General features: G+C 50.5%; 12 protein-coding genes across 12 annotated transcripts; 8 read left to right on the top strand and 4 right to left on the bottom strand.

The window, feature by feature from the left end:
- Positions 1 to 585: 585 nt before the first annotated feature.
- pmi1 (mannose-6-phosphate isomerase pmi1) lies at positions 586 to 2,185 on the top strand (the record flags this gene model as incomplete). Its single annotated transcript, XM_056974871.1, has 5 exons — positions 586 to 616; positions 673 to 693; positions 748 to 839; positions 892 to 1,129; positions 1,182 to 2,185. 5 exons carry the CDS (start codon positions 586 to 588, stop codon positions 2,183 to 2,185), a joined length of 1,386 nt encoding a protein of 461 aa, XP_056834827.1.
- Positions 2,186 to 2,494: 309 nt separating this feature from the next.
- N7510_002943 (putative 6-hexanolactone hydrolase) lies at positions 2,495 to 3,744 on the top strand (the record flags this gene model as incomplete). Its single annotated transcript, XM_056974870.1, has 4 exons — positions 2,495 to 2,703; positions 2,764 to 2,909; positions 2,965 to 3,548; positions 3,604 to 3,744. The coding sequence occupies 4 exons, from the start codon at positions 2,495 to 2,497 to the stop codon at positions 3,742 to 3,744; spliced, it is 1,080 nt and encodes a 359-aa protein (XP_056834826.1).
- Positions 3,745 to 4,004: 260 nt separating this feature from the next.
- On the bottom strand, positions 4,005 to 5,114 carry N7510_002942 (putative Coatomer subunit epsilon; the record flags this gene model as incomplete). Its single annotated transcript, XM_056974869.1, has 5 exons — positions 4,005 to 4,113; positions 4,171 to 4,409; positions 4,464 to 4,599; positions 4,650 to 5,028; positions 5,090 to 5,114. The coding sequence occupies 5 exons, from the start codon at positions 5,112 to 5,114 to the stop codon at positions 4,005 to 4,007; spliced, it is 888 nt and encodes a 295-aa protein (XP_056834825.1).
- Positions 5,115 to 5,600: 486 nt separating this feature from the next.
- Positions 5,601 to 8,354, bottom strand: N7510_002941 (uncharacterized protein; the record flags this gene model as incomplete). The annotated part of the gene is made up of 1 exon (XM_056974868.1): positions 5,601 to 8,354. One exon carries the CDS (start codon positions 8,352 to 8,354, stop codon positions 5,601 to 5,603), a length of 2,754 nt encoding a protein of 917 aa, XP_056834824.1.
- A 1,026-nt stretch (positions 8,355 to 9,380) lies between these two features.
- On the top strand, positions 9,381 to 11,186 carry N7510_002940 (uncharacterized protein; the record flags this gene model as incomplete). The annotated part of the gene is made up of 3 exons (XM_056974867.1): positions 9,381 to 9,634; positions 9,713 to 9,820; positions 9,881 to 11,186. 3 exons carry the CDS (start codon positions 9,381 to 9,383, stop codon positions 11,184 to 11,186), a joined length of 1,668 nt encoding a protein of 555 aa, XP_056834823.1.
- A 30-nt stretch (positions 11,187 to 11,216) lies between these two features.
- Positions 11,217 to 11,830, top strand: N7510_002939 (uncharacterized protein; the record flags this gene model as incomplete). Its single annotated transcript, XM_056974866.1, has 2 exons — positions 11,217 to 11,275; positions 11,668 to 11,830. The coding sequence occupies 2 exons, from the start codon at positions 11,217 to 11,219 to the stop codon at positions 11,828 to 11,830; spliced, it is 222 nt and encodes a 73-aa protein (XP_056834822.1).
- A 39-nt stretch (positions 11,831 to 11,869) lies between these two features.
- N7510_002938 (Zn(II)2Cys6 transcription factor domain-containing protein) lies at positions 11,870 to 13,390 on the bottom strand (the record flags this gene model as incomplete). The annotated part of the gene is made up of 1 exon (XM_056974865.1): positions 11,870 to 13,390. One exon carries the CDS (start codon positions 13,388 to 13,390, stop codon positions 11,870 to 11,872), a length of 1,521 nt encoding a protein of 506 aa, XP_056834821.1.
- Positions 13,391 to 13,536: 146 nt separating this feature from the next.
- Positions 13,537 to 14,666, top strand: N7510_002937 (short-chain dehydrogenase; the record flags this gene model as incomplete). The annotated part of the gene is made up of 2 exons (XM_056974864.1): positions 13,537 to 13,927; positions 13,987 to 14,666. The coding sequence occupies 2 exons, from the start codon at positions 13,537 to 13,539 to the stop codon at positions 14,664 to 14,666; spliced, it is 1,071 nt and encodes a 356-aa protein (XP_056834820.1).
- A 978-nt stretch (positions 14,667 to 15,644) lies between these two features.
- N7510_002936 (MFS transporter) lies at positions 15,645 to 17,304 on the top strand (the record flags this gene model as incomplete). The annotated part of the gene is made up of 2 exons (XM_056974863.1): positions 15,645 to 16,816; positions 16,872 to 17,304. 2 exons carry the CDS (start codon positions 15,645 to 15,647, stop codon positions 17,302 to 17,304), a joined length of 1,605 nt encoding a protein of 534 aa, XP_056834819.1.
- An 838-nt stretch (positions 17,305 to 18,142) lies between these two features.
- N7510_002935 (GNAT family N-acetyltransferase) lies at positions 18,143 to 18,631 on the bottom strand (the record flags this gene model as incomplete). The annotated part of the gene is made up of 1 exon (XM_056974862.1): positions 18,143 to 18,631. The coding sequence occupies one exon, from the start codon at positions 18,629 to 18,631 to the stop codon at positions 18,143 to 18,145; it is 489 nt and encodes a 162-aa protein (XP_056834818.1).
- A 2,041-nt stretch (positions 18,632 to 20,672) lies between these two features.
- Positions 20,673 to 21,163, top strand: N7510_002934 (acyl carrier protein; the record flags this gene model as incomplete). Its single annotated transcript, XM_056974861.1, has 4 exons — positions 20,673 to 20,813; positions 20,875 to 20,955; positions 21,013 to 21,061; positions 21,120 to 21,163. The coding sequence occupies 4 exons, from the start codon at positions 20,673 to 20,675 to the stop codon at positions 21,161 to 21,163; spliced, it is 315 nt and encodes a 104-aa protein (XP_056834817.1).
- A 449-nt stretch (positions 21,164 to 21,612) lies between these two features.
- N7510_002933 (SDR family oxidoreductase) lies at positions 21,613 to 22,545 on the top strand (the record flags this gene model as incomplete). The annotated part of the gene is made up of 2 exons (XM_056974860.1): positions 21,613 to 22,090; positions 22,166 to 22,545. 2 exons carry the CDS (start codon positions 21,613 to 21,615, stop codon positions 22,543 to 22,545), a joined length of 858 nt encoding a protein of 285 aa, XP_056834816.1.
- Between the last annotated feature and the right edge of the window lie 30 nt (positions 22,546 to 22,575).

Genomic DNA, 22,575 nt, shown 5'->3' with positions numbered 1-22,575 from the left:
AGAACCCCACAGCAACAGCAGCTTTTCCACACCAGACTCGATAGACAGTGGATGGCTATTGAAAGGTCCTGCTTGATCAGAGCCCGGAGAATCTTCAGTGTCGTCAAGGAGCTTGCTCACTCGGGGCACAATAAAAATGGATAACAGGTCGGTCGTGCCCAGAGGTGACAATAGGAAGGCGGTTGACCACAGATCCGCTGCCTGTGTATTAGTCCAGTTCTGCTCCCAAAATATTTAATGGGCGATTTCTACGCGAAAATTGCCTTTCCACACCCAAGTGGGCGAAATCAGCCAACGTTCAATCGAACAAGATGCAATGGGATATACCAGGTCGTGCCTGGCAGAAATACACCGCCCGTGCCCGAATTAGGTAATCCGGTGAGTGACGTTTGCGGAAGGCGGGACTGTTTTTGGGCCTGGATGAAGTAAAAGAAAGAACAGATTATTGTTTTCTCCTTTATCGCTGTTTCTTTCTCTCGTTCCCTGTCGTTTCCCCGTCATTGCTCGGATCCCCTAATTGAACTCGATAACCACAACCCCTTCCCCGTCACCTCCCCCACCTCCACACCAACACAACCATCCAATATGCAGGTTCCATTGCTTCGGCTGCAATGCGGTAAGTCGGGCTTTGATCCGCGAATGCGCGCATTAACTGACTGGCCCCTCACGCAGGCGTCAATAGCTACGACTGGGGTAGGATCTAACCACCAACAACGCTTAGTGCCCCGGCGCTGAATCTCGTCACAGGCAAACTCGGTCAAGAATCGTGCGCGGCCAAGTACGCAGCCACAACAGCGGCCCCGGATTTCACAGTAGAGGCCGAGAAGCCATATGCCGAAGTATGTGTGGTCGGATTCGCATGAAGATTGGGCTAACTGGTTCATCCTCCAGCTGTGGATGGGCACGCATCCTTCCCTCCCCTCCAAAGATACCGAGACCCAGCGCACCCTCCTCGATCTCGTCCAAGATAACCAGGCCCTTTTGTCGACGGATATCAGCGAGCGATATGGTGGGCGATTGCCATTCTTGTTCAAGGTGCTTTCCATTCGCAAGGCGCTCAGCATCCAAGCCCATCCCAACAAGAAGCTGGCCGAGAAGCTGCATGCGAGAGACGCACGGAACTATCCCGGTAATTTACACGTCCCTTTTTCTAACTAAGTATCATGCTCATTGATTATTAGATGACAACCACAAGCCGGAAATGACCATTGCCATCACCCCGTTCGAAGGGCTGTGCGGATTCCGTCCGCTGTCGGAGATCACCTACTTCCTGCAGGCCGTGGAGCCTCTCCGCAGGCTGATTGGAGACCAGAAAGCCAGTGAATTTGAGCAGATTGTCAAGGGCAACGAAGACTCGGATGACTTGGAAGTTATGCAGCGGAACAAGGATGCGCTGCGCTCGATCTTCACTTCGCTGATGGAGTCTTCTCCCGAGAGCATCGAGGCTGCCACCAAGGACCTGATTGCGGCAGCTGAGAACACGCCAGCCAGCTTCGCTACTCTGCCCGATGCCGCCGACGCAAACCACCTCCAACCGGCGGAGCTGGCCGCCATTGTGACGAGACTCAATGGCCAATTCCCGAACGACATTGGATTGTTCGTCTTCTTCATGCTCAACTTCGTCCGGTTGGCCCCCGGGGAAGCCATGTTCCTCAAGGCGGATGACATCCACGCCTATATCTCGGGAGATATCATCGAGTGCATGGCCTCCTCCGACAATGTCGTGCGAGCCGGGTTCACGCCCAAGTTCAAGGACGTGGACACGCTGACCCAAATGCTGACTTACTCGTATGCACCGATCGAGGAGCAAAAGCTGGAGCCGAAGGACTACCCGTACACTATCCTGAACGCCACGGCATATACGAGCGGCTCTTCATCGATCCTCTACGACCCGCCGATCGAGGAGTTCAGCGTCGTCAAGACGGATCTCATCCGCACCGGCGCCAAGGCGACTTTTGACCCAATCGGAGGTCCCAGCATTTTGATTTGCACGGCCGGTCGTGGCCGGATTACGGTGGGCAACAAGACCGAAGAGATCCAGGAGGGCTATGTTTTCTTTGTGGGCGCCGAGGCAGAGTGTGTGATCGAGAACACGGAGAGTGGTGGTGGAGATGACAATGTGTTCACCACGTTTAAGGCATTCTGCGAGCTCACTGGTAAGGAGGACATGGTCAATGGGCATTGAACTGTTCTGATCAATTCTAGCGCGGTCGCATCTCTAGCCCTAATTTCAACATTAGACTACCTCGGTCAACGCATCAACAGCACCCCTTCCTTTTTGTCTGCGAGATTCCACAGTAAAGGTATTAATCACCACTCCTACTCCTCCTTCCACTCGTTCTGCGGCCCGTGAATCGTAGAGCCGAGGCTCCCCAAAGCCGAAGCGGGGAAGATGGCAGGCGCTTGCTTCTCCACGCCTTTCTTCACAGTCTATGCCCACCCGGGCCGACATGTAAACTCTTTCCTCAGCATAATCTCCAAAACACACTGCAACATGGATGCCAAGTACGACGATACCCCCAAACTCACCCTGTGGGAGAAAGTCGACCTCCCCTTCGCCCGTTTCGCAATTCTTGCGTCGACACTGTATGCGGCGCTAACAGGCGTCTTCCGAGACAAGAGTTATCCCACCAAATTCAGTCACCATATCATTGCCGCGGCGGTGCGCAAGCTCGTTAATCGGGTGAGCGATCGGCAGAACCAGTGCGTTACCCTCTCGAGACGAGGCTGCCTATGTAGACTAGGGATATTTACGCGCAATAGATACTTGGGCCGTCCAACGAGCGATGTATATACCGCATTCATGGAAGGAAGCGGCCAGGCACCGGAGACGGTGAAGCTGGCCCATGGGGCCGTGGGGCATTGGGTTGGGAACAAGAATGCGAAGAATGTGTTGATATACTATCACGGTGAGCCCGAAAACGTTACACAACATGGAGAAATATCTAAATACGCGATGTACAGGCGGCGGCTTCGTCTTACCTGCTAACCCAGCACATCTCCAATTCGCCACGGCCCTCATCCAGGAACTAAATGATAATGGCCACGAATTGGCAGTCTTCTTCGTGCGCTACACACTCTCCACATGCCAAACTTACCCGACCCAACTGCGTCAAGCTGTTGAGGCTCTCCGGTACCTCGTCACTGAGACAAACCGCTCTCCGGCAAATGTATATCTAGGCGGCGATTCCGCAGGCGCGAATCTAGCCCTAAGCACCTTGCTTCACATATCACATCCACACCCAGAGATCGACCCACTGGCCCTTTCCGCGCCACTGGCGGGTGTATTTGGCCTGGGAGCGTGGATTGACTTTAGCTCCGAGGGGCCCTCCGTCACGGAAAATGCAAACAAGGATATTCTCACCAAGGGGGCCTTGGAGCGCTGGGCTAAAGGGTATCTCGCGGGGAAGGAGCCCGATAGTTGGAGCGAGCCAGCTCGAGCTCCCGTTGACTGGTGGAAGGACGTGAAGACGGAGAGGATTTTAATTCTGGCCGGTAGTGATGAGCTCTTGCTTTCGTCGATTGAGGAGTTTGCAAAGAAGGTCAAGGTATATCGTCCTTTCCTTCCCTTCCATGTGTCTATCTTGTCACTGACTTAACCAGTCTATCTTTCCCAACACCACTTATGTGGTGGGCTACGGCGAGTCCCACGATGCCCCTTTCTACACGAATCCTGGTATCGATGATTGTCTGAAGACAGAAACTGGGCGTAATGTGCGGCAGTGGCTAGCTGCGAAGCTATAATGTGGTCTAAGAGATGATTATGGAGATTTTTTGGTTAATAAGTCCACGCACAGCATAACTACAATGAACATACGATGCTTTTAGTACTGCAATTGTGTCCAAGGTTGTGTTTTGTAGTGGAACGCCATTATTCTATACCTCAAGCAGTTTTTAAGCCCGGCACGGACACAGACAGACACGGAGAACGGGGAAATGGCAGGTAATATAACTTGGGTTTGGAATCGTGGCAACTCGTAAGAAAAAAGAAAGACCAAATGGAACTACGAGGTCACCTTGGGCGAGTACTTCGCAGCCGCGGTGTCGAAGAACTCGCTCTTCTCCTGGATATCAGAGAGAAGAGGGTGCGAGGGGTTGACCTGCTGCAGCCGGCTGTACGGGGGAATTATTAGCAATGGTTATCACTCCCAGGAGGAAGGGAAGACATACGACTCCAGGTCCACGCTCGGCTTGCCCGCCAGCACATTCAGCACAATGCTGTTGGCAATCAACTCCGCCTGATCGGGGTACTTCTCCAGTGCGGCGGTGAGCGCGGCCTCAGCCTCGGGCAGGCGGCCCAGGTGCAGCTCTGCGACTGCCTGGCCGGTAATCGAGAGCGGGGCAGCCGTGCTAGGTGCGGAGGCGAGTTCTTCGTAGACGTAGAAGGCAGCCTGATATTTCTCTCCTCCCTGGATGGGTCACTGTTAGACAAGCCGTATCCCTTATTTGTAAACAGCACATACAACTCTCATTCCAACCCAGGACTCGGCGATGTTAATGAGCAGCGAGTCCTGCGCCCAGCGCTTGGCAGTCTGGACCTCTTTAATGGCAAGATCGGAGCGGTTCTGCTGGAGGTGGATCTGGACAATCAGGGCGACACTATATAGCATCAGTGTTATATCCCCCGCATGGCTTTTGACGGCACTCACGCCTCAATGTTCCCCTGGTGCTTAGACAACAGCGCCAGCGCCTCCTCGCTATGACCCTGCGCCTGGAGCAGCGTACCACCCAGCACCTGAACAGTCCCGTTATCCGGGTAATTCTCCGCTAGATCCTGGGCGAGCTGTAATGCGGCGTCTTCGTCGCCCGCCGTGTGCTGGGCCAGGGCCTTGGCGGCGGCCAGATCAGGGGTGTCCTCCTCGGAGGAGACTTCGGAGAGCACCTCATCGGCGCGACCGAGGGCTATCTTGGCGCGCAGCTTGAGCACGCGAGCGGGCAGCTGGTTCTCCGGGGAGAGGGCAGTGGTGTCGAAGTCGATCACGTTCTCGTACTGGCCTTGGTGGAAGGCATTGTGGATGTTGAGGAGCTCTGCGGGGACCAAATGAGGTCAGTAGGAGAAGGAAAGAAGACAGCTTGTGAGATTGCGTACCGCCCTCTGCTGAAAATGGGTCCATCTTGTTGTTCTGGTGGCAGGTGAGGAATTAACTGGACAGTGTTGGTGTTGATGTTGCGGGAGCCAAGTTGTCTTTTGGCATTTTAGGCAAGTCAGCCGAAACCAATATGGCAGGTGGGGCGAGCAGACTACATACTACTTAGAACCACTATACTCGAATGGAAACAAGACTACATATATTACACCAAAGGAGGAGCATGTATGGTCACTGAATATACTGGCAGTGAGATGTATCGCTGATGGGGTAGCTGGTGACCAACGTGGCAACTCACTATACTGCACCACCAGAACTAAGCCCATCTCCTGAAATATAAATAAATTTGAGACGGTATAAATAGGATGAATATCTTACACGGCTAGACAGGCGGCTAGTTTTTGATCCTACGAAAGAGTTGATCTTGTTTTAAACACAACTAGGATCGGAAAGCAGATGAAAAAGGACAGCCATTTAAATCATTAAATATATGGCGTCAACAATAAGAGAATCTCAGCCCTGCCACCGAAATTTGCCCTCTTGAAGCGTCTTCACCACCCCCAGCGGCATGAACTCCCGATTAACCGCTGCTAGACTGCCATAGGTACGCACCATCTCGCCATGGTACAGTTCTCCCACCCAGCGCCAGTAAGGAGTCATGTTCCTTGAGTTTGCAGAAATGGCACTCTTCTTGCTCAACTTGCCCGAGGAATTTCTCAACCCTGCTTGGCTCTTGACGAACCCGGCCGTCGCAGCCACGTTCTTCTCGTGTGGCACCTCGATTAGATCCTTGTACGCCTCATGGAGGGCCGAGCTGTAGGTCTCTGGGTACTGAGAGTACTCGCGGAACGACATAAAAGGAAGCGGCTCTCCTTGCTCATTGCGCCACGCGGTGGTGCCATACTCGGGTCCGTTCTTCTCGAAGTTGTTTTTGGCAATCCTGTAAGAGCCCTCATCGCTCAGCGAAGCCTTTTGGAGTCGTCGCTGAGGAGTTTGCTGAATGTTTTCGCGCATAGACAGGAGCCGAATGTATGGGTTGAGAAGACCCAAGCCACCCAGTTCGGCAGGGTAGTAGAAGAACCCCTCTGGAAGGTCATGGATGTTGAATCGGTCTGCGATCACCGATCGTAGATAGTCCGCGACGCCACTGGGTTGGGAAGTGTCACTTGAATCTTTTCCAAAGAGTGTTCGCTCAATACGGCTTAATGTCGATATCGCCATGTCGATGTGGTCTCGTCCAAAGCACATCGCCGGCCGGGCGAAGTTGTTGGCGAAGAAGCGCCCAAAGTAGCCATTCCATGCTTGAACCCAGGCAAAAACACTCTTGCAAGACGCGAGTTGTCGCGACAGTTCCTCGATATGCTGATCTACTTGTTTCTGGTCGATGATGAATCTTTCCTGCTTCGCATCAAGAACCAAGAAACCCCAACGGATGTCACCGACAGGGAGTGCCATGGCTTGAGTCTCTGTGGGCTCAGAGCTGGTCATGCGCACAGTTCCAGTCTTCTCCTGGTTGAAGGTGAGGCCCATGATGCTGGAAAACTCTGACATGGAGTTCCAAGCTTTCACACAGCCATACTCTGTGCCCCAGAACCAGAAGTCGTCGTGAAGCCGGTAAAGGAATGCTCCATTGGTGGCTTGGTTTACCGCATAGTCCATGCAAAAAAGGACAGACTCCCCGAAGCAGTCGGAGAGTGTATGGCTCATCGGGAGGCCTCGTCTGCGAACTTGAACAGGCGCATCTGGACCATCCTGAACGAAACGTAGAGGAGCCTCGAGGAAGGTCCTGAAGAAATTCAGCCACATCTCTGGCACGCCAAAGTAATCCATCACTGTGAGGATTGTTGAATGAGGCATCGAAGGTCCGAACCACTGGAAATCAGAACGGACAGCTGTGAACTCGCCGCGCTGAGTTTTGTGAATAATGGACTCGGTGACGAGGAGATGAAGAAGGGAGTGTTTTGTCTGAAGAGCGTTTTTGGTCTGCGGTCCATCGTCATCGTACTTTCTTGCACCCTCGTCTGTAGAAGTAGGAAGCTGGCTCATGAAATACTCCTTTTCGTACGTCTGCTTCCGGAGTTCATTCACGGTCTGCAGACCCGGGGCAGCTCGTGGCCCCAGGAAATACTTGCGCCTCTTTGTGTACTCGGCAGGAATGTCCTCTCGCATTTCCAACCACGCATGAGAGTGCAGAAAGCTCTCAAATACTTTTCGCAGCTTGACAGCCCAGGTAGTCCCTAGATACTGTAGCAGAAGACTGTCGAGAAGATCTTCGTCCATAAAAACACGGTACTTGCCGTTGAGCTGGCGGCGCATCTCAACGGGAATGCCCTGCTTGTCCCATTTCCAGCTTTCAAGGGACGCGAGGCGCATATTGAGCACATCCGCCACCTCCTGTAGGACTTCCTTATTCCGCATGAACTCCTTCAAGATGGTTGACTTCTCGTTGCTGAGCAGGTCGGTCTTTATCAACGCCTTTGAAACCCACGTAAGCTCATTAACATCAAGCCACTCTTGTTTAGCGGCGAGGTCTGTCCCAAACCTTTGGATGCTCTCTCTCAGGAGCTTGAGAGCCTCCCGAGACAACTTGGTCTTGGTGAAGAGGCCGTCAAGATAATCGCGGATCTTGACATAGTTGACAGATATGGCAGGTGAAAAGACTAGGGATTCCCATGTAGCTCGCTGTTCATGCATTTCTGCGCGACCGACGTTCTCAAAGCTTGTTGCGGACTTGCTCGATGCGGTGTCGTCTGTATCGTCCGCTGTTGGCAACGTAATGCGTTGATCTAGATGCTCCAGCCATTCAGTCACCAGCTTACTGTAGAAGTCAGCATGCTCGTGCTTGAGCTCCAGGTATTGTAGCTCGTTTTCAAGTTGCACAATCCAGTCGCGGATTGTTGCTTCCGAGATCGACGCATCGTAGCGGCCCTGTAAGAGAAAGCGCCGAATATTCGTGTGATCGGCGTGATGCAGTTGACCCATTCCGGGGGAGTAAATATCGCCGGCTTCGGAATCGGAATCATTGCCTGACGAGTCGACATCCAGGTCCATGTCATCCTTGTCGAGCGCGTCTTTCGGATAGCCTTTCAGGCGTGACAGGCCGTCTAACAGAGCATGGGCGCGAGCTCGCAAATCCGGCGCAGCATTGGCGGCGGAGAGGATCTCATTTTTGCGCTCGTCGAACAGTGCACGCTGCTTGGCCAGCTCGGTAATCTTGGTAGCCGTAATGGACTTGAGAGTCTGCGGCAGGGCTCCGTTGTACGCCATTGTGGTAGTCAATTAACAGAGATAATAAGTTCTAACAGATGTGACTGTGACCTTATTGTCGCAGACAGAGGACGAGGTTGTGCCTGTCGGGCTTGTTTATGGTGGCAATGCGGTCGTTTAAATATTGTGACCAACAAAGAGTCTCCACGCGCCAAAACCAAATGCCAAGGTTAGTTGACTCAACTTTTTAGGCAATCATGAACTTTTATTTCCAATATGACGCAGTTTCCAAAGGCGTGACTCTGTTTTGGTGAGGCGGACAACGCATTGGTCCTAGATCTGGGGCCGGGGTCCCGAATAGGAAGTGCAAGTTCGCCTCGTCGAACCAAATGTGTCAAAATCGTCCTAAAGCTCGAAAATTGATAAAAGACGCAGAAACATATAAATCGGAGATTTTTGACAGCAATTAATAAAAAGTTCATATTAACTGGGTGTGGTTTAAGGCTTAGCGCATTTCGAAAAGCTGCCCCGATCCTCTCTCCTCAGGCAACCACAACCTCACCTCGGCACTTCCGCGATGTAGTTGCGAATTGAAGATATTCTGCAGAAGAAGATGAAAGAGTTCAAGCTTGATAAAGACAATTTCATGATATTTGTCGAGTGTGTAAGTGAGAAACAGAGAGCACTTACGTTGTTTTTGAGGGAGGGATATGCAAGGCGAAGATAACAAGAAGGGGAATAGAGATGTCATGGATCAAGACGGTGATTGCAATAATAAATCCAATTGAAAGATTTCTTTGAGCAAATGGTTGAGTAGGTGGTATTTCGCCGAAGAAAGGACACTGCGAGCGATGTTCCCCAATCAATTGGAACTTGACGTCTCGTAGGGTTTTGAAAACCCCCCAGGATTGGTCTCCACATGCATCCGACGAAAACCTCCGAGCCAAATTATGGCTGAGAAATAAAAGCGGCAAAATCATCAGTTTCTCTGTGACTTATATAATATAATTTTAAACGGGAAAATCGATTACGTTGTAAATTCGATGCTTATCCCGTTCTGGCGCTTCAAAACCCGCCCTCAGTATAATGTCACAACAAGACGCGGTCACTACAAAAACGCTCTCAGGAGCTTCAGATGACGACAAGGAGGCCCCAAAGGAAATTCCCAAACAGAATCAAAGGGGCCCGAGATTCTGGGCCATCTTGTTCGTCCTCGCCTTGACCAGCCTCCTGACAGCCATGGAAGCCACAATCACCTCCACGGTCTTACCAGTCATCATCGCCGATCTGGGCGGCGGCGATAATTACATCTGGGTCGCTAATGGATATTTCTTGACCATGTAAGGCTCTCTCCTTCCTCGGATGAAAACGCTGCATCATCCAACGGGCCATGGTTATCAACGATTGTGATTTTTCAGGGCGTCTCTTCAACCAATGTTCGGACAAGTCGCAAACGTATTCGGCCGCCGGTGGCCCCTAATTGTGGCAACGGTCGCCTTCTTAATTGGAAGCGGTATATGTGGCGGGTTAGTGCTGGTTTCGAAACACTGTTAGATAGAGAAATGTGCTGACTATGAGGGAAATAGATCCACCAACATGGCCATGATGATCAGCGGTCGTGTCTTGCAGGGCTTTGGAGGCTCTGGCATCAGTGTTCTAGTCGAGACGGTTGTCTGCGACTTAGTTCCCCTCAGGGAGAGAGGGAATTACATGGCCCTGGTGTTTGGCATGATCTCTGTGGGAACCGCACTCGGTCCTTTGTTTGGGGGGCTCATTGTCAGCTACAGCACCTGGCGCTGGGCTTTCTATATGGCCTTGCCCATCGGGGGTCCGTCACTAGTGCTGCTGGTTATGTTTTTGCATGTTAATTACGACAAGTCGAATACTCTGGCGACCAAACTGGGGAACCTCGATTGGCTGGGCAATATTGTCTTCATTGGAGCTTCAAGCTCTGTTCTGATTGCTATTAACTGGGCGGGTGGCCAGTACTCATGGTCCTCGTTTCACGTTATCGTGCCTCTTGTTCTTGGCATGGTTGCGCTTGTGGGCTTCATCGTGCTCGAGGGCTCTCGGTTTGTCGCGAACGCGATGATGCCGCTTCACCTCTTCGCCAACCGAACCTCAGCTGCCACTTTCGCCCTCACTTTTCTCCACGGTCTCATCACGATGTGGTCTTTTTATTTCCTCCCGGTCTACTTTCAGGGCGTGCTTAGTGCGACACCATACCGGTCGGGCATTATGCTTTTGCCGACTATCCTCGCCTTGGTACCTTTCGCCATCATCGGAGGGTTGTTGCTCACCAGGTTCGGCCGATACAAGCCAATACTAATCACCGCATTCGCTCTCGTGGTCGTTGGATTCGGCATGTTCTCAATGCTGGACCAGAACTCGAGCGTGGGTGCCTGGGTTGGGTTCCAGATCATCGAGTCTGCCGGCGCCGGCCTGGCCATACCCACCCTGCTCCCTGCTCTACTAGCGCCATTGACAGACAAGGATACGGCACTCGCGGCGGGCACCTGGGCCTTCATGCGCAGCTTCGGCGTGACTTGGGGTGTCGCCATCGCTGGCGCCATCTTCAGCAATCGAGCCGAACAGTTGGCGAACTCTGGTGCCATAACAAACGCGACGGTGGCAGCGGAGTTCATGGACGGCGGTGCTTACCAGAGCGCCACGGCTAATTTCCTTAACTCTCTTTCGGCAGAGACACGCGCCCAGATTACCGCGGTGCAAAATAGCAGCTTACAACGATCATGGCAAGTTGCTATCGCCTTTGCCGCTACGGGCTTCCTCGTTGCTGCTCTCCTCAAGGAGGTGCCGCTTAGAAAAGAGCTCGAGAGTGAATTCGGCATGACGGAGAAGACGAACGAGAACGGCCCGGCGGCCGTGCCGTGACAGGACACAGCGTTCGTGTGTGGTGTGCGTATGGAGATGACCAGTATATATACCGAAGTGGGCAGAGACGTCACAATAACGGCTCAGACGTGCGGTGATAGGCGACTAACGCATGCCATAATGTAATTTCTTTTGTTTCCATGAGGGTTTCCGTAAACAAGCTCAAATATAGCACCTACCGTGTCCAAAAGGGGAATGCAAATTACGAATGAATTAATCTCTTTTGAATAAATCTGAAGATTAACAATTTAAGGACGAATCTTGCCAATAATCGACGAGTACTGGAGTTACAAAATGGAAAATCACGGTGAAGGGCAAAAGCCCTGTATGTGACCTATAGGAATTCCAATCCTTGACACTACGTCCAACATGGCTGCGGCTCCAAAAGGGGAACCTGGCTAGAGAGGGTACGGGACAAGAGGATACAGCTTCCGGACACAGTTCTGACTTTTGACGCCCGTTGATTCGATCCCAAAGCGAGAGCTTTCCACGCTAGCATGCCAATATCAGACTTGTTTTGGTCCATTAATTCTTCATGCTTTAAGGAGTCGCCTACAGGGTATGGGTCAACACCACTTCAACACAGCAGAGGTACAGGACCGTGCCACGGTCTGTCTTGTCGGTTGATCTATGGTGCCTCCTAGAACTTGGCCATAGATCTAGGCGATTATCATTTCGTACTTCTAATCCCCAAATAATGCAACCGTGTTGTTGATGTTTTCTCGGATCGACTCCACGTACGACTTGTTTCCTCTTTGTGATCTGACATCCTCTTGTGCCATGACAGCATGGAGCAACTGTGCTCGATCTACGTCGGCAAATATCCCTTTCGGCGACGCAGCTCCGTCGCTCGAGAGGCAATATACCGCTGGGAGCCCCATGCAACGCTCTAAGGTTTGGATGTGGCTTTTGATGACCTCGACTACTCCCTTGGCATACGCTTTTCCTGGCATGTCTTGCAGCGAAGAGAAACCAGCGATGCGGAATACCCCTTTGACCTTTATTGACTTGATAGTTTCCGACGAGATCTGACACAAGCATCGCTGGACGTCATGGAACAGAGAGTCGTAAAGTCTCATCAGCTGGAGGTACCTCGACAGTATCAGGAGCGTTGTTTCTGTGCTGAGAGACTCGGACTGAATGACTGATGACGCGGTAGGTGACAAGAGCTTGTTAGACGAGGAAGAGGGAGCGGACCGAGTGGTCGCCTTCAAGTTCTGGATAATGTCGACGAACTCTTCGGTGCACATGATTGCTATCGTGACCGGATTTTCAGTAGTCATGTCCATGGAGTCCTCCGGACAGTTTTCCATTATGTTGCGAGGGTCAGAGAGAAAAGCGCCCATGGCTGAGATGTGCCGTTCCATCTTTTCTCCGAATCGCATCAGCGAATTCGTTGCACTCGGGCGTTGAAAAGGGCGCGGACTTGGTTGGCGCTCGAATGAATCGAGGAAATCAACATCGAACATGTTAGAGTCCTGGCCCGCATACATCATGTCGAGGTTATCAGCTCCCCTTGGTAGCTCTTGGTGATGTAATACGGTGCTCAGGGGAATACTATCTGACGCAGAACCCTCCTCGCTCAAAGGAAAGCCAAACAAACTTCCAGCGCCGTGCGCTGACCAGGGATCCGAGTGGTCCTGTAACAATGCACCCTTTGGTGGATGCGCAGCAGGCTTCGAAAGCCCAGCGGCTCCGAGGTCATCCAGCAAATTCAACGACGTACCGGCCCCGAACCAGCTCGCCGGCGAGTTTACCGACATCGGCTCATCCAGCGCAGGTGTATGTAACTCGATATCGTCGCTGTCTCGTAGAGTTGCCCTGTACCCACGCAAGGAGCCATCGGCAGCGACCATGTCAGGGCCAGGAGAGCCATCGACGAGCGCCTTTCGTGGCCGCCCGGGATATCCCGGGGAACCAGTAACGCATGCTGCGGCGAGGCGAACACAGCGGGCACATGGCTCCGTGCTGTCTTCGGGACGGGGGCATCGAACTCGCTTCTCTCTGCACCGGTCGCAAGCGGATCGCTTCGCTGCCTTTGGCATGTCCACGAATGAGATGGCAGACCAGGCTGACAGAGGCTCTAGCCTGGTTTCGTGCTCAATGAAACATGAAGTTGAGCGCTGGCATACCTGCTTTGGGCATGGTACATTGCGCGCTACATTGGTTGTCTGCCGAAAAACATCCGAGGGACTTGATAACATCTCGGAGGGATTTTTAACGGTAACTTAGCGGGTCCACCGTCTTTCTTAGATAATCGACTTCCAACGCTGACACAAGAAGCGGATCAACCGCTGGACCTAGCTATCTTCACAATACCGAAGGGCCCGCCTTCCGTCCCTCAGTCAGAATGCCAGACCTGGATATTATTCGATCTGCGGTAGCTGAGCTCCCCAAGGGCCAGCCTTTGGTTGTTTGTCTAGTTGGAGGAACAACTGGAATTGGTTCGTATGTAGCCAAGAGCCTCGCCAAAGCCTTTGCTAGTGATGGCTCCAAACTTCGCGTTTATATAATCGGTCGCAACGCCACGCGTGCTGCAGATGTTATCGCCCAGGGCAGAAGTGCTAGTCCAGGTTCCGACTGGCGATTTGTACAGGCGACAGACCTCGCACTTATCAGTGAAGTCGATAAATCATGCACAGAGATCATCCGAAGGGAGACCGAGGCCCCCTTACACAACACACCGAGTATAGATCTGCTATACATGAGTCATTGTTATCCGATTCTCCTGAAACCAACAGGTAAGATACTGCTATATGCGGCCAGAACTTGCGCGAATATCAATATTAACGCATCTTAGTAACGAGTGAAGGCCTCGATGCCTTTATTTCGACCGTATACTATTCAAGAATCAGATTCATTCTACAGCTCTTGCCATTACTGACAGCATCCCCTCTGCCGGGCCATGTCATTTCAATCTATGCCGGGGGATTTGAGAATGGGACCTCACCAGGCGAGTCACCCATCGGCTGCCCTCCACCAGCAACGTACGGTGTGACTGGGGTTCGAAAGCACACGTGCTTTATGAAAACTTTTATGTTTGAGGAGCTTGCGGAAAGGAATGCTGGGAAGCTCAGTCTGACACATATTTATCCAGGCCTCGTTGATGGGCCCGGATTTTACAACCCTGAAATGCCGTTTTGGTTCAGGTTTCTTTGGCGGATCCTAAAGCCTCTGGCAATGCTCTATATGACTTCAGCGGACGACTGCGGCGACGTGATGACCTATCTCGCAACATCACGGTATCCTGCAAAGGGAACCGCAGGCAATAAAATCGCTGACGAGGTTGAGGTTGCCAAGAGCACGCTAGGGGAGCCTGGTGGTGGTTGTTATGCCGTTGGGCAAAGAGGAGACGTAGGAGTGAAAGGGATAAGCTATGAGACGGTTCGCAAGGACGGAACGAGCAAGGAGGTCTGGAATCACACCATAGAGACTTTGACGAAGGTTGAGAAGGAAAATACGAAGACTATGACTTCTTAACTTGCGATTGTATTATTCGTGCTTCACGGAAATGCCTGGGAAAGAAGAATGCATTAATCGAATATCTATTATCATGCACATCTAAAGCTGGTTCCCTAATATATCCACTTACCCAAACTCAATAGGGCGAGGACAATTTCACAGAAGACCCACAACTACAGTGACTCCTCAAATTCCCTATGCATCATGTTTATTATCCATCATTGCATCGCCTCGTTAGCTGCAACAGACAGTTTGCCATGGAAGAAAGCTGCTGTGGCTCTATCATTCCCAACTAAGACCTACAAAGGGCGATATGCCATATGTCGTTGCAGCGATTTCCTCTGTACAGAGTTTGCTAGCATCGGCCAGAAGTGTGTGAAGTTCTATCACCTTTGTAGTTTTGCCAAGATAGTTAACGTCAATCAAAACCGTCATTGCTTCTAGCGTGAGAGAGAGAACTGAGACATATTTAAGGGGAAGTCGAATTTAACGTATCGATAATTACTAAGGTAATAAAATGGCGGTTTTGTGATACGTTTAATGCGTAGGGAAGTTAATCAAGCCATTCATTCCTTAATAGTCTGCTGAGCTGTGTTATTAGGTGGTTAAACATTCCCTTTCAACGCATTCGGTCGCTTAACCTTGGAGACATCACGTGCGCTCTGCTTGGTAGCCGGTCTGGGTAACTAGTTAACTAGTTAACTAACTAACCAACCAAGGTGAGCTTGGTGGGGAATCTTCAGGCGGGGCGCGCTGGCGTACATTCTGCATGGGCTGCCCGGTTAATCGGCAAGCTCCCGCCGCAACCAGCTTTCGTCCCCTGCCCGGAGATAAAGCCTCGGCCTCGGACACAACTATGTAATTGCCACCATACATAACAAGTAATGTCCGTCCGTCATAATAGCGGTGTCTGTGGGAGTGCATAAATATTAATGAGCCCACTTTTTACCGGTTGACCTGCGCAGTTATGGATTTCTTCATCTTTGCCCACTCGTGATGTCAGCTATCACGCGTTTATTGTCCCACGCGCTCAATAAACCCTATCGATCTCGAGATATTCCCGAATCTGTACCGTGCCTCAACGAAAATGGATATGTCGACTTCGCCCCCGGCGACATCGAGAACCCTCACAACTGGTCGATGGCTCGCCGTGTTGCCATCACTATAAGTGCCGTTTTACTCGTCGTGAATGCCACATTCGCCTCAAGCTCTCCCAGTGGCTGTTTTGGTTCCATCTCCAAAGAGTTCGGGGTCTCGACCGAGGTAGCTGGTCTCACAATCACGCTTTTCCTGCTCGGTTACTGCGCCGGTCCCCTCTTCTTCGCTCCCCTCAGCGAGTTCTACGGCCGTCGGTGGGTTTTCTACATCAGTTTCACGCTTTATCTTGCGTTCAACTTCCTATGCGCCTTCGCACCCAATCTGGGGGCCCTGCTAGTGGGTCGGTTCCTCACAGGAACTTTTGTCTCCGCTCCTTTGAGCAACGCTCCAGGTGTCCTCGCTGATCTATGGGATCCGCTTCAGCGCGCCAACGCCATGGCCGGTTTTTCGGCAATGGTTTACATCGGACCGGCTCTTGGTCCCGTTATCGCAGGCTTTCTGGAGCTGGAGAAGGATTGGCGATGGAGCTTTTATGTGCTGCTCTGGCTCGGTGGAGGAACGGCTGTCGTGATGTTGACCATCCCGGAGACATACGCACCGATAGTTTTGTACAACAAGGCGAAGCGAGTTCGAAAGGCAAAGATCCCTGGGTACGAGAATGTGAAAGCTGAAGTCGAGGACGGCGATCGGACGCTTGTTGGTATCTATAAGGTGGCACTGACGCGGCCATGGATCATCCTTTTCGACCCGATTTCTCTACTTTGCGCCATCTATATGGCAGTTGTCTATACCTTGCTCTACATGCTTTTCAGTATCTATCCCATTGTGTTCCAAGAGAAACGCGGATGGAACTCTGGTGTGGGCGAGTTGCCATTGATTGGGACCATTGTTGGCGCGTTGATCGGTGGTTTTATCGTTTGGGTTGACACTCGCCTTCAGCAGCGAAAGATTGAGAGGGGTGAGAAGAAAATGGAAGATGCCGTTCCTGAAGATCGATTAACCTTAGCGATGATTGGTGGGATTAGCTTTCCGGCAACCATGTTCTGGTTTGCGTGGTCAGCTGAATATAAGTGAGTAGTACAATTCCCGGGTTGAGATAGTGCGAAGAGACTGACTTTTTCGAAGCTCTGTACACTGGATCGTTCCCACTCTCGCTGGATGCTTCCTCGCGAGCTCCTTGGTGCTCATCTTTGTCGCATACCTGAACTACCTTGTGGATTGTTATCTGATGTACGCTGCCTCTGCCATTGCTGCAAACACCATTGCTCGCTCGGCCTGCGGGGCTGCCGCTCCGCTTTTCACCAACCAGATGTTTACCGCGCTGGGTGTTGGAGGTGGAGGAAGCCTCATCGGTGGCGTTGCTACCCTGCTAGCGTGCATTCCTTTCCTCTTCTACAAGTATGGAAAGCAGATCAGAATCCGAAGCCGATTTGCACCGACGGCGGACGCTCACACGCATGAAATATCGGATGAGGAGATTGGTTCACCAGATAAGACTATTCAGCCTTCTATGTCGCAGTCCAGTGAGAGCGACGCAATAGAGCGGATAGAGGATTGAAAAAAGCTAATTTTAAATCAAACATGTTTATAGAGCAGAAATTGATTATAAAAATTCTTCTATCCGCATCCCTGGCAGTCAGTTGCGATGTGTTCTCGACTCCTGCTACTAGTAGCAATAGAGCTGAGGATGTGGATGATGATAATTAGGAAAACGGTAGTGAAGTGACGCTTCTACTGTGTCAGATACAGTCAGTAACGCTTAAGGTTGCTTAATGGATAAAAAACGTCGAACAAATAGTTTGATCGTTTAATTTTGATTCATTTAGGGTTATTAAATCTAAGAAAGTAGGCCTACAAAAGCTATAATCTATATACTTGAGGGTAGTCAAACTTAATCACTTCGGTAGTGGGGATAGACGTTAGAGACCTATACCTTCCGTGGAGATTCCTACATCTTATTCATGATATCATTGCCTGGCATCCATCCTTCTGCAGCACCACTATCTGAAGGTTGCTAGAATTAATCGTGCAATACAGCACCGAGATCTTACCCTCAAAGCTACACTTCGTTAGTGAGATGTTACACTTATTAACCACTTCTTCAACGGCTAACGCAACTGAACTCAGCGAAGAGACCAAAAGAACTCGCAAGTACTTCCCACTGCTTGGACTCGTCCATGCCCATTCATATTGTATGGTTCGGAGACTAAGCATAGCACCACCGATTCGAGAAGCCTCTGCAACATCAGCTTGAGCAGATGGTTCAGGCTACCACTTTTTCAGATGACTATTGCGAGATATAATAAGTTTTACTTTCAACTCTATTGCTATATATCGGTAGCTTTTATCATCTTGAGCGCGTTCTCCCATGACGCCTGATAGTCTTTGGGCCAATCCTACTGCTTTTTCTTTAACATAACCCTCTCACTGCACATATCATTAATATCCATACGGCCGCTTTCAAGTTCAACGTCGACAAACCCATTCCGGAAGTAGAGCTTACGAGCTGGGTAATTGTTCTCTATCACAGATAGTTTAAGAATGGTGGCACCAGTACCGTAGGCCCATTCTTCAACAGCAGCCACTAGTGCGTCTCCGACTCCACGGCCTCGTGCAGCAGGATCAACCCACATAGACACAAGCTCTGCAACCTCAGGCTCGTCAAGTAGAACTCCTCCGGCCATGCCAACTATCGTATCGTGGAGAGAAGCAACCACTTGGTAACCGCCATGTATGCTAAGCCGGTCGCGCCATCGTTGCTCCGGCGCACTCTCCCAGTCTGCAATTTTCGATGAAAATGCATAGGGTGCATTCGTAAGCGCAGCCAGTCTTTGATGTCTCCATATCTCCCATTCGTCGGGACCAATATTACGAAGCTTGATCATTCGTGTGGTTGAATATTAGAGAGCGGGATAGAAGTAAACACAAGAATGAGAATATAAGCCGGGTGCGGATAACGGCACTAATCAAGATATAATGAAAACCCTAGAGGTCAGCGTTAGCTCAAGTGGGCGGTACCAATTGAGGATAGACGCTAGAAGCTAGTAGAAGTGACAATAGAGAGCAAGAGTCATAGGAGAACATACTGAGAATATGTGGGCCTACCAGTGTCAGTCCTTTGCGGCAATAGTACAGCCTTCTTCACATAGAAGGTAAATAAAGACAAACTGTGGAGGATAATGGCGAAAGGTAGTGGGCGTAGATCAAGCCAGACAGCCAGATATCCCCCGCCTTGGAGATTTATAGTATTCTGCTATGACTCATTACAAGATGAAGTTGAATTCGCTATAAATCGCGATACCGCTAAGCAGGGGTTCTGTTTAAAATAATCCCATAAGGACTAGTGCGGTTCCGGGTACGGGCCGGGAAACAAAGCAACAATTCCCCGCACATGCGCTGTTGTGGGCGTAGAGGTTGGAGGCCCAACTTGGAGGCGAGTATTAGAGACATGCTGTTTATTTGCCCGCTTTTTCCAAAGGGGCGGGAGAAAAGAAACACCCGGGGGAGTCAAAACGTGAGGATATTCCACCATTAACCTCAAGGATGCGAACCGCAATAATACCCGGGTGCACCAGGTCAATGCTTTCATCCCAGCTTTGCTCTGGAATTTTATACAGAGTATAGTTGCTTTAGACAGCTGTTGCTCCTCGCTGTTTCTCGGGCAAGCGGTGTCTACATTGAGGACTGGACGGAGGCTACTTGGATGGAAGACCTGAAGGCGACTTGTGCGGAACTATCCCGCGAGCTATATTCTGACCAGGAAGATGAAAATCCGATTGCCCTGTATTATTGCTCTCTACTGCGACAAATCTGCGATAATGTTACATCAATTTGGAGGTCCCATGCGGAGCCGTACCAAGGATTGCCCGAGCGTTCACTGAGCACATTGTTCAACCACGCGAGTCTCGCATTACGACTAATGCTTGATGAGCGATCTGCAATTGAGATGTTACCATGGGTCGTTTCGAGCACTTATGATTTGGTAGAAGACGCTTTCAAAATGGCAATGGACACCTTTCTCGAGACAGCAGCAGCCCTTAAGCTTACCATGTGGGGATTGAACCGCCTTTGGTGGTCCAAGCCGGCCAGGATCCGGTTGTCGAGGGGCTGGCCGACGACATTAGAGGGCTCGAATTGTAGGGTAGAAGCAGTCTACACACTTTCTCCCTGTCGCGACCAGATTGTGTAGGAGTGTATCATAGACTAGCGTAATGTGAGCGTTACAACCTCATAGTTCTAGCGTGTTTCCCGCGCTGTAGCCGCGCGGTATGGGATGGAAAACAGATAGGCGGTAGGAATAGGGCGGTGAGTGGATGTAGGGATAAGGATGCAAATACTTTTGAAGCGTCACTGTAGGTTACACAGCATGTACACCGCCACTTAGAAGAAAGATGTCTTATGTCTTGAGCCTCCCACGTCTCTCGAAGACATGTGCGTCCCGTGGACTTATATCATGGGTCACGAATACGAAATCAAAGGTCACCTTTGTGAAGTGGGTCCCAGCTTTGCCAGTATGACCTGTTTAACACCACACTCTGCTGCAGAAAACACTTAATTTCGTGGACACTAGCCTCGTACTGATGCTACAAAAGAAGGGGATTCATCTATATACAAAGTGCTCACTATCACCTCGAGCATATCTGATAGATTAACTTGTCATTCTTATTTTTATTGCACCCCTCGACGAGGTGCATCTGCCCGCTTGACGGAAATCACCAGTCATTGTTCGCTTCCCACTCTCTATTGGAGGATCTACACTGCAAACAGTTCTAGCACATTCCCGAATCCAGACCGCTCGTTCTGTAGGTGCCATCTTAATCTTATTCGCTCTATATAAAAGAGACAGACCATTCCTTGATTTCCTTGCCGTTCCATTCTTTGTTATTCCAAAGTCGTTGAACAACCCACATAAGTACGAGTATCACAATGAACCAGACTCTAGGCGCCATTCTCAATGTTGAGGATGCCATTGCTAGGAAGTTGGGTCTGTCGACGTCCGCAATGGACAAGGTTAGAAACGGTGTCAATGAATGCATTGCTCAAGAGCTGGATGTGCCTCTCGAAAAGGTATGAGATCTCCTTGACGAAATATATATGGTAGCAGCACTAATGCATCGTGCGGCTCTAGGTGACCGACAAGGCCAACCTTAGAGAGGACTTAGTTGCAAGCGATTTGGGACTCACTGAAATGACACTTGCAATTGAGAAGGTTCGTTGGCCAGTCAACATAATAATCCAAGACGCAAGCTTTCTAACTATATTGTAGAAATTCGACATCTTTATTACAGATGAAGAAACAAAGCCTTGGAAAACAGGTATGTCATATATCTTATAATATGCTTTTGTGACTAGCTAACGCATCTCGCGGTATAGTGGAAGATGTCATCGAGACTGTTGCTAACAAGGTCCATAAGTAATCACATGGTTTAAATTTAGATCTTGATGTTGTCACCATAAGTGTGCAATTAATCTTTGACGCGTTAAATAGTGCTCCAACAATGAGGCTTTCATTTAGGTGGCGGGCCCTCGTTCACGAGGGCCTGAGATTTTATTTAATAAATGTAGCGCCTGGTTGTTAGTGGTCGTTTAGCGGCCGACTTCTCAACAAAGGATCGGACCTAGCGGCGTTAGTAGCAAAAATCCGCCTTCCCTAGCTGGTGGTGTTAGTGGTGTTAGCAAACAAGCTCCGCTTTACTCGCCTACAAAACAGTGAGGCAACCCATTGACCAAACCCATTTTCAAACCCGCATATTTTACACCCCAAGTACTATCTTCTGCACATTGAATTGTCGGTAAAGCCACATTGAACTTCTCGCCACGACAATTCAAATACCACGACTCCGACCGCCTTCATTCCAGGTTCAAGATGACATCATCCAGGACTTGGCTTATCACCGGTGCATCATCTGGACTTGGAGCCGCGATTGCTCAGGCAGCCCTCCAAGCCGGCCACAAGGTCATTGCAACGGCTCGCAACTGTTCTAAAGCGGCCGAGACCAACCCACAGATCTCAAAGCTTGGAGGCATTTGGGTCGAGCTCGATGTGACAAGCCCTAAAACCCCCGAAATTGTGGAAGATGCAATAAACAAGGCTGGTGGAGTTATTGATGTGATTGTTAACAATGCTGGGTACTCGCTACTGGGCAGTATCGAGGACATGAGTGAGAATGAAATTGAGACTCAATTTAGCACGAATGTTTACGGCCCCGTTCGCGTGTTAAAGGGAGTTTTGCCTTTCATGCGGGCGAGAAATGCTGGAACCATCGTCAATGTTAGTAGTAGTGCTGGGATTGACGGGCTGCCCACTTGCGCGATATACGCCGGAACAAAATTTGCTCTTGAAGGTGAGTTTCTTATGCTCACAATGAACTAAAGTCCCAAAGCTAGCTTTGAATGAATTACTAATAAGAGGTTTATAGGCATGTCTGAAAGCCTTGCGCGAGAACTAGCACCGTTTGGCATTCGAGTACTTATCGTCGAGCCAGGGTCGCTCCGAACGAATTTCTGGAGTGCCTATGTCGAGCCTGTCGCTGGCATGAACAAAGCGTATGCTGGAACGCCCCTAGAAAATGTTCTTCAGGCTTTCAAATCAAACAAAGGGACGCAGCCAGGCGATGCTACCAAGTGTGCCCAGAGGATTCTAGAAGTTGTGGACGGTACCGGCATGGGAGTTGGAAAAGGAAGTTTGCTCCGATTGCCACTTGGGCCGGATTGTTTCACTCGCTTTCAGAGTAAAATTGAAACCTTGCAGGAAACTTTGCTACAGACAAAGGAGATCGCATATTCGACGAGCTACTGAAGGGCCACATACCCACTTTGTGCAATGTTT

Source organism: Penicillium lagena (genome assembly GCF_028827675.1).
Source record: "Penicillium lagena strain IBT 129212 chromosome Unknown utg000002l_segment0_segment0, whole genome shotgun sequence".
NCBI classification, from domain to species: domain Eukaryota; kingdom Fungi; phylum Ascomycota; class Eurotiomycetes; order Eurotiales; family Aspergillaceae; genus Penicillium; species Penicillium lagena.
The sequence above is the reverse complement of the archived record's forward strand: the minus strand, read 5'-3'. Positions and strand labels throughout refer to the sequence as shown.